General features: G+C 38.5%; 1 protein-coding gene across 2 annotated transcripts in view; it reads right to left on the minus strand.

Moving 5' to 3' along the window:
- Nucleotides 1-12,687, minus strand: part of AFAP1L2 (actin filament associated protein 1 like 2) — a 130,288-nt gene extending 117,601 nt beyond the window's left edge. Inside the window, exon 1 of one of the 2 annotated variants that reach the window (XM_051981477.1) lies at nt 12,421-12,687. In XM_051981477.1, the coding sequence (XP_051837437.1) occupies nt 12,421-12,436 (16 nt within the window). In that variant the 5' untranslated portion in view covers nt 12,437-12,687. Of the gene's footprint in view, nt 1-5,620; nt 5,689-12,420 lie in introns of those variants that run through there. The other variant, XM_051981476.1, reaches the window with a different exon arrangement.
- Nucleotides 12,688-14,164: the final 1,477 nt, after the last annotated feature.

Below are 14,164 nucleotides of genomic sequence, written 5' to 3' on the forward strand. Positions count from 1 at the left end.
GAACACACTCAACACTGAGAGGCAGTGTGTCAGAGATCTAGTCTCAGTCTTTCAAGTTCCAGGTTCAAATCAACTCAAGTTCAATGCATCCCATACATGTTTTTGTAGCAGAACCTCCCTAAGACTAAGTTTCAAAGAAAGTGCTGGCCTGCATTGGTACAGGGAGCAACTCATGATGTAACTGCAGGGCTAGTCCAAAACAACCACAAAGAAAAGATAAAAGTACCTTGAAGGCTAGAATTATTTCATTTCTGTCTTCCCACTACTTAGCACAATGCTTTACGAGAATAAACATTAAATTGTATTTATTTAATTTTATGCTTAATTAGAAAGAAGTCTGAAAAATCAGAACCAATAATTTTTTTTTTTTAAACTCATGGAGTGGAAAGGGCAATAAAGTGCTACAGGACATTACTTGTTTATGAAACATATATGAACTTTAAGGTTTGAAAAGCACTTTCCTCACAATCCTATGACATAGAAAGCATCATCATCACTCTCTTTTTATACATAAGAAACCTAAGGCTCTTATTTGCGCAAGGTCAATTCTCAATGGGGTCCTAGATTTAACAAGTGGCTCATTTTAACAATTGGCTCTCTGGGAAACTTCTTCATGAGAAGAAATATATTAGAATCACTGAAAGTTCCTAGAGAAGTACTAAAAAAGTTCTTCCAACATGGATCTTAGAAGGAATTGGAAACCAAGATACTTTCCTGGGGAGAGAGAAGGAATATTTGCTAGTGACTTTCACCCTAATGGTCCTCAGTTTACTCCATTACTGGGAGCTAGAGATAGTATAAGGGGATCCAAAAAACTTGAGGAATTCCCAGTGGGTCATCACTGCTGCCTAAATATCTTGGGTGCTACAGAGGATTACTTATTCATTTGTGAGAATAAAACATCACTAAAAACAGGTAGACAAGAACAAAATACCAATCTGTAGTTTAGGGTGAGATTGCATAGGAAAAATTAAGTGCCATGATAAAAATCACCAGATTCAACTTCAATCTGGCCTCTGGAGGTTGTTGAGATAGAGCATCAGAATTAGATGGGACTTAGATCTACAATAATGCCCTGATATTAAGGCTGAGGTTCAAATGAGGAACTGGTCTACCCAGGACAACAGCTCTAATCCTGACTCCCCAGTACCCTTGCTGGCTTCCTCTCCCAGATTCTTCTCTTTGAAGATAGTATGAGATGGTACAGAGCAGTATAGAAAAGTGTAAACTTTTCCCACTAACAACCCCTTTTCACCAGAGAAATTTTTATGTGACCCTGGATATATAGTTATATAAAATAGGCATACAAATCAAACATTTACTGATAATAAGTTATAATTTTGTGACTTCCACATTCAATTACACAATCCTATGTGGGGTCTCAATCCACAGTTTGATAAGCTTTGGGATATATTACAAATTAAGAGACCTGCCTTCCATTCTAGCTTCCCTATTTATAAGGTAAGTAAATATAATTCCATTCAAATGAGATATAATAGATTGACCCATTTCTCTATAAATGCTAGATTTTACTCACTTAATAAAGTCCTTACAGCATTATGATTCTTCTGTCCCAAGGTCACAAAAAAATAAACCACACAAATTATTTCTAGAGGAGGATTTTATTTTGCAATGAAATCTTAAAAGATTCCACTAGCATCACTAGTGAATCAGTTCCTTCATCTTACACATGTCAATTCCAGTTTTTCATTTTTATCTTTCCTAAACAATAACAGAGACAGCATGGCATAGGAGGTAGAGAGCCAGTTTTGAGGTCGGAAGATTTGGATCATGTGACCATGAATAAGTCATTTAACCTTTTATATCTCAGCAGTTCATTAAAACAGTAAAATACAAATGATGTGATCATCAGTGGAGGGCATTTCCACCCTAAAAATTCCCAATCCTGATGAAATCACAGGTTGGATCCCCCAAAATAATGTTAATAACAAGAATTTTTTTGTTAACATTGAATTTCAAAATTTTCAAAACACTTTACATAAAAACATGTTATTTGATCAAACTTGATGATGTCTAATTTCCTGTTTCCTTTATTTGTGTATCTTTAAAGGTAACCAACCAGATTCAAAATAAGGGGAATGTTTCATCATGGGTCAGGAATATATTTTAAAAGAACAACAATGATTTTTCCACATCATTTTTAGCAAGTATAGAAAATAAGGATTGCAAAGAAAAAATTAGTCACGATACATGTTTTGAGTACTCAATTTCTATTCAAGAAAATCTACTGGCTCAGAAAGACTTTAAGAAAGATGCCAAAGTAAGAAGGCATTTTTTACTTCCCATCATGGGCAAGACAAGTGGAGCAACAATAATACAATCTCCGAATTGCCAAATCTAATGGTCTTTTCTCAATCCTCATTCTCCTTGATGTCTTTGCAGCATTTAAACAATGTTCATCCATACCTTTCTCTGCTGGGATAGTCTTTTTCCCGAGTTTTAATGACACTGCTTTCTCGTGGATCTTTTCTTATCTGTCCTATCACTTGTTTCCCATCTCCTTTCCTATATCTTCACAAACGTGTCACTAAAGATAGATGTCCAATACTCTGTTCTGATCCTTCTTTTCTCTCTATACAACTTCACTAGGTGATCTCATCAGCTTGGGCGAGTTGAATTCTCTCTCTGCAGTTGACTCCCAGATCTACATATATCTGGCCCTACTATCTTCCTCTCCTGAACTCAAGTCTATCCTCAATTGTCTTTTGGAGACTTAACTAGATAGAACTGTATATCTTTTAGACATTTTTAATTGGATAGAACTGTATGTTCTATATATCCTAAGATATCTCAAATTTAACATTTTCAAAACATCTCATATTTCTACTGAAACTTTTCTTTTGAACTTCCCTATCATAGTGAAGACCACTAATATCTTCCTAAAAATCCAGGCTTGAAACCCTTGTTGTCAATCTCCATTTCTCATTTTCTTTCATTTCCCATATTCAATCATTCACCTAATCTTGTTATTTCTACCTTCACAATATCTCTCATACATATTCTCTTCTCTCAATTCATATAGCCTGGACTGAATGAATTTTACATATAGCCTGGACTATTCTAATATAAACTTTTAATTGGTCTCTATGACTCTGTTTTCTTTCCATTCCAATCCATCCTGCTACAGTGTTTTCCATTGTTGCCAGTGTTTTTCCTAAAATCCAAGACTGACAGTGTTGCTTTTTTAACTCAATGAATACCTGTTGCTTCTAGGATCAAATATAAAAACGCTTCTCTTGGGGGAGAGGAATAGAAAGGGAACATTTAAAGCTATTTCCAATCTAGATTCTCCTGGCTTCCTGCCATCTAACACTATGATATAGTCATACTGTACTACTTGAGGCTCCTTGGACACAACACTAAATGTCTTATCCTTGTTTCTTTGCACTGACTGTCCCCAAGTCTGTGATACTCTCCCTCTTCCTTACCATTTCTTAGAATTTCTAGCTTCCTTTAAAATTCTGAATCTCTGTGGGAGGATTTCCTGGTCTCTCCCTAGCCAGACTGTTAGAGCCTTCTAAAGTAACCATCATCTACTTTGTTACTTATTTATATCCATGTTGTCTTCCCTATTATAAGATAAACTCATTGAATGCAGGAACTGTTTTTTCTTTTTTTTGTATCCTCAACACAGTGTTTGACACTACATAGTAGATGGTTAATAATAAGTGATAATTCCTTGATACTTTTCTCTTTGGATCCACTAATTGCAACTGACAACACACTTTTCTTCTTAAGAAAGACAATTTAGCTAGAAAGTTTCCTTATCACACCATTCACAAAATCCTCTACTATTTGGAAAGCATGGATCTCCTGTTTCATAACTATTGAGCTGTCAGATTTTTAAAAACTACATGCCTCTGTTTACAATATGTTATGGCTAATATCTATATGTACTGAATTTTGCATTTTTCACCATACTCATAATGAAATCCTAGTTTCTAGACAAGCAAGAGTCAGTAGCTATGATCTTTCCTACATATTTGATATTGACTTGAGTATGGTCTACTCCAGCACAGTATTTAAAAACTCAAATTATGTTTGCCTTAATCTGTTTTACATTATTCCCTCCTAAGAGTCTTTTAATCCAATTATGTATTTCTCAGAACAAAGGACAGTATATAATGACTTGGTAAACTGCAAGCAGACTCCTCTGAATAAGTATTTGGAATCCCTGGTTTAGCCAATGGAAAAACCAGTATGTCATGACTTCAGACCTTTACTAAGCATGAAGTACTGAGAAATTTCCAATTCCTATTTCTCTTGTCATCAGTATGTTGCTTGCATTGAGTTGATAACAGCTGAATATTCTTTTTTGGTGTCATGATGAACAGATGGACTGATATAGTACCTGTATATAACCAGCTTTGTAACCATTAATGGAGTGGACTGCTTCCATGTATGGAGCCAGGGACTCTTCCCTGACTAAAGTTGTTTTTGACATCCAGGGGAAGGACTAGATAGAAGAAACAACTATAGCCCTGGGTTTGTTTAGAGAACTGCAGATATAGCACTTCTGTTGGGGTCTGGTCCTTGGTTCCCTGAAATGAGAGTCTAATCCTTGAGCTTCCATGGAGAGAGATGAATTGAATGAGAAACACTTCTAAAATCTGTTTTATATAGTCCAGTATTGTGTTGATGGTGCTAATCAGACATAATTCCTTATTATATGGTTTTTCTATATACTCTACCATCCATCCATCTATATCTACATGTATATACAAATATACATATGTGTGTGTGTGTGTGTGTGTATATATATATATATATGTATATATATACACACACACACACGTGTACATAGACACACGCATTTATTTATTTGAGATACAGAATGGAATCTAGTGAAAGGGTAGGAACAGAGAATAGAAAAAAGGGAAAGAGGCCAATGCTATTATTAGAGCTCATTTTGCATTGAATGGACACAGGACAATACTTTTGGCTACAAATCTAAAATATGCTGCTCACTGCATCTAGGCTACTCGGAATGGATGCCAATTCCAGTCAATTTATCCTGTGCCCCTTATCTCCAATTCTTTGGATATGGTGTTCAGATTCTCTGTCAGAAACCGATTAAGTTGGTGTTTAAATAGAACTCCCAATTCCTGGTCTATCCTGATAGGGAAATATAGGTGATAGGGGATTGTGTAATAGAACCAAATTTGAAAATTCCTGACAAAAAGAGCCAAGTCAAACCCCCATATCAGATATATTTGAAAATAACTGCTCCCTTGCCTTCCCCACCCTCCCTTACTACTCATCATAAAGAATGTAACAATAATTTTTAAGATTCATTCAACCAACTAGCCCTGTGAGGAAGATTAGTATTATCTTCATGTTATTCTTGCATTAGTATTATTCTTTACCATTGAAATCAAGATCCAGAATGGTTAATTGCCCTTCTCAAACTCACACAGCAAGTTAGTCACAAAGGCATGGATTAGAGTTCTAAGGCCCAGCTTGTTACTTAGCTTAACATAGACATCTACCGCGTCCCCTTGCACTAGCCAAAAGGTTGTCTGGTCATCTAGGACAATACATCTGAGGGAAGTCACTAAAGTTGGGCTGCTAAAGAAGGCAGAGAGATTTGAATACTCACAAGTAGAAACCTGCAGAATCCTTCTGTGTACCATCAGACAGCAACACTTCTGTGCTGGAACAGATAGAAATAATACTCTAGTCGAGGTGACACTACACAGGTGGAGGCTGAGCTTTCAACTCTTAGACCTGGTTTTAACTTTAATCATGTTAGTAGCATAGTTGTTGAAGCTGAGCATTCCACAGAAATATAGACTTTTTATACCAAGAACAGCATTTGTTATGGTAGTTCACCATGAGGGAAGCTCTACTGTTGTAGAGCATTGTCCCAATGCTGACTGCAATTAAGTCTGAGAAAGATGTTAAAGACCTTCTGCCCAAATTTTTCCCTCTATTAACTGGAAGCAGGAGAGTCTCCTTCACACAGATATGTGTGAAACTTTTGAGTTTTTCCATCAAAAAACATGAACATAGCTATTAGAAAAGGAGTTATGTGTCTTTAATCTTTTGTAAAGCATATCAGATTTAGATTTAGAAGAGCTACATTTAAATCCCGGCTCTAATTTTTCTTGTATGATTGAAGACAAATTTCAGCCTCTATTTCCTTCTCTGTCACTTAAGGATGTTGTCTTATTAGGAACAATGGGTCTCAAACTTTTTGGTCTCAGGCTCCCTTTACACTCTAGAAAATTATCAAGTACCTTAAATAATTTTCATTTATGTGGGATATATAAGCATATATATTTGGATAATTTCTAAATTTTCTTCCAATTCTAAATTCTATGATTTTTTTTTTAATTTCAGAGGTCTCATTGATGAAAGTAGGGGACCCGATTTTCATTATATTATATATTATGCATTATTAATATTCCATTATGTTTCTTCTCAACTCTCTTTTTGGGTTAAGCAAAGAGGTTAAGCAAAACCTTCTCTGGAGGGTCTCAATGGACCCATTCCTCAAAAAGGCATAAATGAATCACAATATTTCAGTGAACTACTTCAAACTGAGCTAACTTTCCTTGGAGATATTGGGATGGAAAAATCCTTGAGAAGCAAATTCCTCACACATCTTACTGCATACTCTTCCCATTAAGTCGGCTACTTTTAAGCAGGAAATTTATTTTGTTTTTAAGAATTGCAATCCCAATCCATCCTTCCACCTACACATCCTCCAAAACCAATGAAGAACCTAATGAAGCTTCCTTTAAAATCACAGAATTGTAGGATTAGAGACTATCCCTTCCAAATCTCATTTTTCTGATAGGAAGTTAAGGCCCAGTATTATAAAATGATTAGCTTAAAGTCACACAGCAAGTTACTAATACAGTTGGAACTAGAATCCAGTCTTATCATCATCACCTATTGATTGTTCTTCCCACACCACAAAGCCCCTTGCCTGCTCCCTTTCTTGGCCACAACCAATGCTCTATGAAGCAACCATTCTCTTCTGTTTTGGGAAAGAGCCTTCCCTTTCCCCTGAAAGAACATTGCACAGACTTTTGTGGAGAAACATTTCCCATCATTAAGAGATTTAGAAGAAAATTGGCACAACTTACTAAACTTTGAAGGTTTTTTTCCCCCTTACCCCCCTCTCCTTCCCTTTAACTGTACTTGGAACTAGTGAGGTTCCCAGAGTCACTCTCCCCTCTAGAATAACGGGAAGATCCCAAAGTAGAATCCCCTCTCCTGACCTTCCTCCACCCTCTCTTAACGCAACCGAAAGCTGACCCCTCAGCATTTCTATTTAGAGGCAATGCTTTGCTGGAGCACCAACAAATCTCCCACACACACACACACACAAAAAAAAAAAACTTCAAAGTCCCAAGAGCTGAGAATTTAGTGCAAAGAATGAAGATTTGGCTTTAACACTATAAAGACACAAAATCCAAGATTGTTAAGGATTTCAGTGTGCCCGCTTTTAGATTTATCATTTAAAAAAAAAAATCTGGTTCTACAACTTCACTTCATGGCTGATATAACTGGATTTGCTAATATACTCGATTTGCCTTTCAGATTTGAGAGAAAGAATATGAAAGGGTTGCAGAATTCCTTAATTTTCTACCATTTTAAAGACTGTGCTATATATTTTTAAAAGGGTATGAAGAAAAACTTGAATGAGGAAAAAATTGATGCCTATTAGGTTGGGAGGGAAAAAAAAGTCTGTTAATCCTATAACTGAAATAAGAAGTATTCCTATCTTCTTTTGAGACCTCTGTTAAACATAGGTAAGTATTCCCAAAGGACCTATGGATCATTGGAGTCTCTGCACTAATATGTCTTTTTTAAACTAGTCACATATTCCAATAGGTATAGCTTTTGGTAGTTGTGTAATTGAATTAAAAAAAAAAAAAAACAAACAGAAGCACAATCATTCTTTCAATATACCACTGCACAAATAAAAGTCAATTTGTTTCAATTATATAGGGCTTCACTTGAAAACATGCTACAATTTTGGTTGCCCCTTGCTGGAGCATTCCAAAGCTTAGTCAAGCGATAGCAAGTCATTAACATCTGGTACCAGACAACTCCACAGCTGGAGGAGCAATAGGAACCAAATTTCTTGACCACATGACACAATTCTACCCAATGAGCTCAAATTAATTGAAACTGTATGTGTTATAAATATGTAAACATAAGGAGAAAAAGAATCTTTTCAAGTTCTTACTATAGAAATATGCGAATTAAGTACCAAAAATTCCTAAGTTTCTTCTTATGAGGGTACAAAGCAGCAACTTTGGGACACAACATTTTAAGGATTTCTCAGGACTGTTCCCTGGAAAGCTTTATCTCTCTAGGAAGGATAATTTACTTTGTTTATATTTGTGGAATTTATTATTACTCTTTTCGAATGAAATGAGGAATGAATCAATGGCAATTTTAGTAAGAAAAATTTTCAAAGTAAAACTTAAATACAACTGGTATATAACATCACATATGAAGTCCCAAGAATACACAAACATACACATAACAGCTCTCCCACTTTTGAAAAGACAGACTAGATATCCAAGAACAGAACTTATTTTAAAACTGGAGCTAAAGCTCCTTTGTTAATCTTAAAAATTACAGAATGTATTTTAAGAATATAAAGAAGGAGATAAGGTATTCTGTATGTTGGGACATGTATTAAGTGGAAGGAATGAAGAATTAGAAACAAGTTATGGCACTTAAATATCTAATAATAACAATTTCCACAAATAGTAACAATTTAAGTACATTGAGTTGTTTTTAACTTAACTGTTATAAACATCTACTTGTTATTCCATAAATGTTCAGGTTTACCAAATAAATTGCCATCAAATCTCTGTAATATGTAGGAGATTTGGGTAGACTTTAAATAGGGCCAAATCAGGTCGTTTTTAGAGTTGGAGTTCCATAAGGACTGACTTCTCTTCCATTTAGCTTAGATGAAATGGTTAATTTGACACATCTTCAAGGTGAAATGATACCACCTATCAGGAATACTGTGAGCAATTAAACATCTATCAGATGTTCCACAGGGGGTAAAAGTGTAAATAAGGACCTCTAGTGTTGTTTAAAAAAAAAAAAAAAAAAAGAAAGAAAAGAACAACAATAGTTAGAGCTCTATAGCCCTTTTAGGTCTGCAAAGTGCTTTACAATGTTACTTCACTTGAGAACAAAGTTTGGAGATTTGTATTCCAAATCAAATTATATACATACACACACACACACGCATGTATATATCTATTACCATCAGATATACATATATGTCTATGTCACCTATACATGTGTGTATTGTAGATATATACATTCACCGGAGGATGACTCAGGTTCCACAGCTTAGCAATTACAGCATCATTTCATTTAAGTTACTACAAGCCAAGATACAAGGGGGCAAAAAAAACTTCGAAACTTGTGACATGTTAAAATGAAAATCTTTTGTAAGATGTCTGGTTGTGTTGGCTAGACATTCTCTAAATGATTTGCATTTTGCCTTTGGGAGTATTTTCATGCTCACAGCAGAAAAAAAAATTGTGGGAATATATCTATATCTTGATATCTATCTATCTTACATATATCTTTAAGAATGCTTAGTTATCTAGTCAGGGGTCAGGCAAGAACCATTAGTAGGAAATCCTGACAATATTTGGGCATTCTGAAGAGAAACCACAAATATTTCTAACTTAAAAACAAATATGTTGTATTTTAAAAGCAGTTTTCAACCAAGGACTTGAAAACCCTCATCAAATTCTTGGTCATTTTCTTTTGTGAGCTAAATGGTAGCAAACTTTTTTCTTTACAGGAGGGAAAGAGGCCTAGAGAAAAATTTAGTAACTGATACAAAAGCAAAAATGGGTCGTGGGATTTAGATTTTAAAGAGACCTTGGAGATCACCTACTAAACTCCTCATTTTATGGATGAGAAAATAGGGGCCCAGAGAAGTTAAGTGTCTTGTCTAAGATCACACAAGTTGTAAATAACTGAGCTGGGAAGTGTTTGAACCCAAGTTGTTGGACTCCAAATCCAGGGTTTTTTTCCTCCCACTATAACATTCTGGTTGCCCAAGTCACTAGCAAAAAGGACCCAGATGGGGTTATATAGAAATAAGGAAGACTATGAAGAAAACCTACAGAAAGAAGATTCTGAAAGGGTCACAAGGGAAATAGGTCTAGCTATTCATTAAATTGAAGGACAGAATCGAATGTTCTACTCTCACTTGGTTTTTTGATCTATTGAATCTTCATCTATGTCTAAAGCAAAAAACCATTTCCTTCCTATTAGCCTTAGAAAGGAACTTATCTATGATTTCAGATGCTCTTACCCTCCAATGTTCCCTACAGACCTGAACACCAAATTTAAACATGCAGTTTGCACCAGTGGTGTAGGGTAAGAGTCCAGGGTTAGGAGAGTACAGTAAATAAAAAAATATCCATGTTCAATAACCAGTCATTACTGCCTTTAATTCATTTGGAGGGTATGAGAGAATGCAACCATGCAGGGAAAGGAAGTTCCTAAAGTTGAATCCTGCCCCAAAGGATTGTGGGACAAAGCAACACACTGGGAAAAAGCCACCATTGAGAGGTGCTTCAGGGTGACTCCAAAGGAACAGCAAAAGCAATACTCAAAGCAATCCACCACCCTATCCACTTCATCCCCCCAAACACCCTGATATAGAACTTTAACGTTTGCAAAGCATTTTATACATATTATTTTATTTTATCCTTACAACAACCCTAGATGATGGATGTTATGATTATGAAGAAACTGAGGTAGACAGCGGTTAGGTTAACCAATAAAGGGTCATATAGTAGTGTCACAATTTTAACATATCTTTCTATCCACTGAAAAATCTAGCTTCTGTCCATCTGTTTCAGCTTTGGAAACAAATCAGAGAGAAACATGTCTATTGACATGCAATTCAAAATGCTTTAAAAATCTCTCGGGAGTCAATAATTTTATGAGTTGAGACCCTTTCCTCTTCTTGCAGAAGATTTTGCTTTAATAATCTCTCAGAAGTCATTTTTATGGGTGAAGAACCTTTCCTCTTCTTGCGGAACATTTTGCTTTAACAATCTGTCAAAAGTCAGTATTTTTATGAGTAGACACCCTTTTTTTCTTCTTTCAATTCAGGAAAGTGGAGAGAAGGATTTAAGAGGGGAAGAAGTTTGCTAACCTCCCTTCAAACTCCCTCTCTCCTCCATCTCCCTCCCCGTCCTTGTCCCTTCTTCCTCCCGGCTCATAGCTCGTTCAACAAACCAAGATGGGAAAGAACTCTGAGCCCCTCCTATTCGTTTCCACTGAAGAACCTATAACCAGGTTGGGAAGGGGGTTGTTCTAGAACCAGTCTTTACACATTAATGAACAAGTTTGGCAATTTACATGTCAGCTTAGTCTAACCAGGTAATTGTCTCAGCTTGACTAGCAGAGACCTGCCCTGTGGCTGAGACTGGGGAGATCCAGGGACACATGATGTCTTTGCTATTTGCTTATCGCTCCAGTTCAGCCCACCTTTTAAAGTATACTAGACTGAGGGAGAATGGTGATTGTTTTGTTTTGTTTTTTTTGTTTTTTTTGTTTTTTTTTTTTTTTGGTTTGGGTTCAAAGAATTCAGAGGGTGACAAATCCTACGAAATCTTTCTTTATTAAGGAACAATAGGGCGAGAGCAGAATGCCTTGTTTTTCGGCATCACTCCCAGGGCAGTTGGAAAAACTTCGTGGAACAACAAATTCATGCCTGGATCTAAAGCCGCCTTTCCCCATTCCACTACTAAAATACATACCAAGTGCTCGCCCTTCCCAGGCAAACCGAAAATTTCCCACCCAGGCTAGCTTCCCGCAAGAGAGGTGGAGATCTCCGCTCTCTTTTCGGGGAAAGGGGAATTGCTTAAGCTTCAAACATCTTTCAAGGCCTCTCAGCATCCAGTGAGGACTCCGAGGGCTGCCACTCCAGCAGGTGACTTTTTCCCAGGGTGACGCAGAAGGGCGCTCTGGGGGGATCCGAGTAGTTAATCTGCCATGTCTTGCACCCCGCCATTCTCCAAACACGCGTCCTGCACCCCCAAACCAAAACCCCTCGACTAGCCCAAACCAATTCCCTCCCGCTTGCCTCATTCTCGAGGGAGGATCAAAGGGCCCAGGGCGAGGGCCACCCACACGGAGAGCCCCGGCGCCAGCGCCCCTTCTCTTCCCTTCCTAGGCTAGAGGCAACCGGCTCTTTACCTGCGATCCGGGAAAGGATCAGGGTGTGGACAGTCTCCAAACTGTCCTCCTCCAATTTGGAGACTACTTTGACCAAGGGACAAGTTCTCGATCGGGGAAGAGCGCGAGCGCTTCCCTGGGAACTGAATGGCATGGGACTCCTCCCGCAGCCCGATGCGTCGGCAGCCCCAGGTTCTCCCTCACCTTTGTATTTCTCCATCTGGTCCGTCTTAGGTGGCTCCGGCCCCCTCCCACTCTGGTTGTCCCGGGAGCCTTTGGGGCTAGGACTGAATGGGAGTTGGGGGTGGGAGAAGCGGCCGCTCGGAATCTCACTCCGGATCTTGGATCTCAGCTCCCAGCTAGCAGCTCGCAGCTCGCAGCTCCCAGCTCTCTCTGGCTGGGAGAGTTCTTGCTCCCCTCGGTCCCTGCTGGCCCCTCCCAGCAAGAACACGCCCAGCCGCTGTACCCGCCGGAGCTGCTTGCCCTGCTCTGTTCCCTGATGCCTCCCTGGGCAAGCGCGCCGCGGGGGTCCGTGCCCAGGCGGCTGCGGCCGCTGCTACTGCCCACGCCCTTCCCGCGTGGCTGAAACTCCACAGGACACAAGGGCTGGGCGAGGCGGAACGGGGAAGAAAGGGGCGGGCTGCAGACGGATTGTCTCTTCTTAAACACACACACACACACACACACACACACACACACACACACACACACACACACACACACACACACACACACACACACACACACACACACACACACACACACACACAGTCACTCATACAGTCACTCTTCTGAGATTTCTTAAAATCACCGCGTGCTGCTGGAAACAACTATGGAGTGCCTGGCAGCAGAAGAGAGGTTACACGGAGGTTCTTGAAATCCTACAAGGACCGAGAAGCCAATTAAAAGAGACGGCCCAGCTGACCCCCACCCCAGCCCTGGTGCTTTCTCCTTTCAGCAAGGGCTCCTTTACTCTCCACCTGTAGATCAGATAATTGTGTATAATTCCTCTCTCTCCCGCTGAGCTGTAAGCTTTTACTTTCTCCCACTCCACGATCCCTGGAACATCCCAGGTGCTCCTTAAGGGGCTGTTGAAATCTAAAAACCCATCAACTAGGAATTTTTCTCCACCAACAGATTCCCTTTCTCAATCATCTGAGATTAAAGTCTCTAATTGCACCGTGGGATCGTAGATTTAGTCTTGGAAGAGTCGTTAAGAGGTGATTTAGTCCAACCTTGTTTAGAAACTGAAGCCTATAAAGGTTTTCACCTGCATCAAATAAGTAGTGGAGTCAGAATTCAAACTCAGGCCTCCCACACCAGATTCACTGCTTTCCTTGCTAAACTATTGGGGAAAGTGCACTCCTACATTACCTCCATCATCACCTCCCCCAACTCCTTTGAGCTAGTCATTACACTGCAATAGACCCTGACTTCTTATAGCTGATTTCCTACTCTCCATCTTCCCATTGACATGATCTCTGAGGACTTTGTTAGTAAGAGTGCTACATTTGGAGTCAGGAAGGCCTTGATTCAAATCCCACTCTATAACTTGCAGAATTAACAATGAACAAGTCACTTAAACTTTCCCAGCCTGTTTCCTCCTCTGTAAATTAGAGATAACACTTTTAGTCTTACAACCACGGTGCCATGACACTGTAACAATATGTGAAGTGCTTTTAAAGTTGTAATGCAGTGATTTATGTGTTAATTATGGCAATGTTGGGTCTGGAATCAGGAAGACCTCAGCTCAAATATAGCCTCAGAATTTACTAAGTTGGTGAACCTGCACAAGTCACTTAATTATGCCTCAGTTTCCTAATCTGTAATTTGAGCTGGAGAAGGAAATGACAAACTACTTCAGTACCTTTACCAAGAAAACCCCAAATGGGGTCATGAAGAATTGGGTTGAAATGACTAAATAACAAAACTATGTAATTATTATTGT

The sequence above is a fragment of the Antechinus flavipes genome, chromosome 2 (assembly GCF_016432865.1).
Source record: "Antechinus flavipes isolate AdamAnt ecotype Samford, QLD, Australia chromosome 2, AdamAnt_v2, whole genome shotgun sequence".
Lineage (NCBI taxonomy): Eukaryota > Metazoa > Chordata > Mammalia > Dasyuromorphia > Dasyuridae > Antechinus > Antechinus flavipes.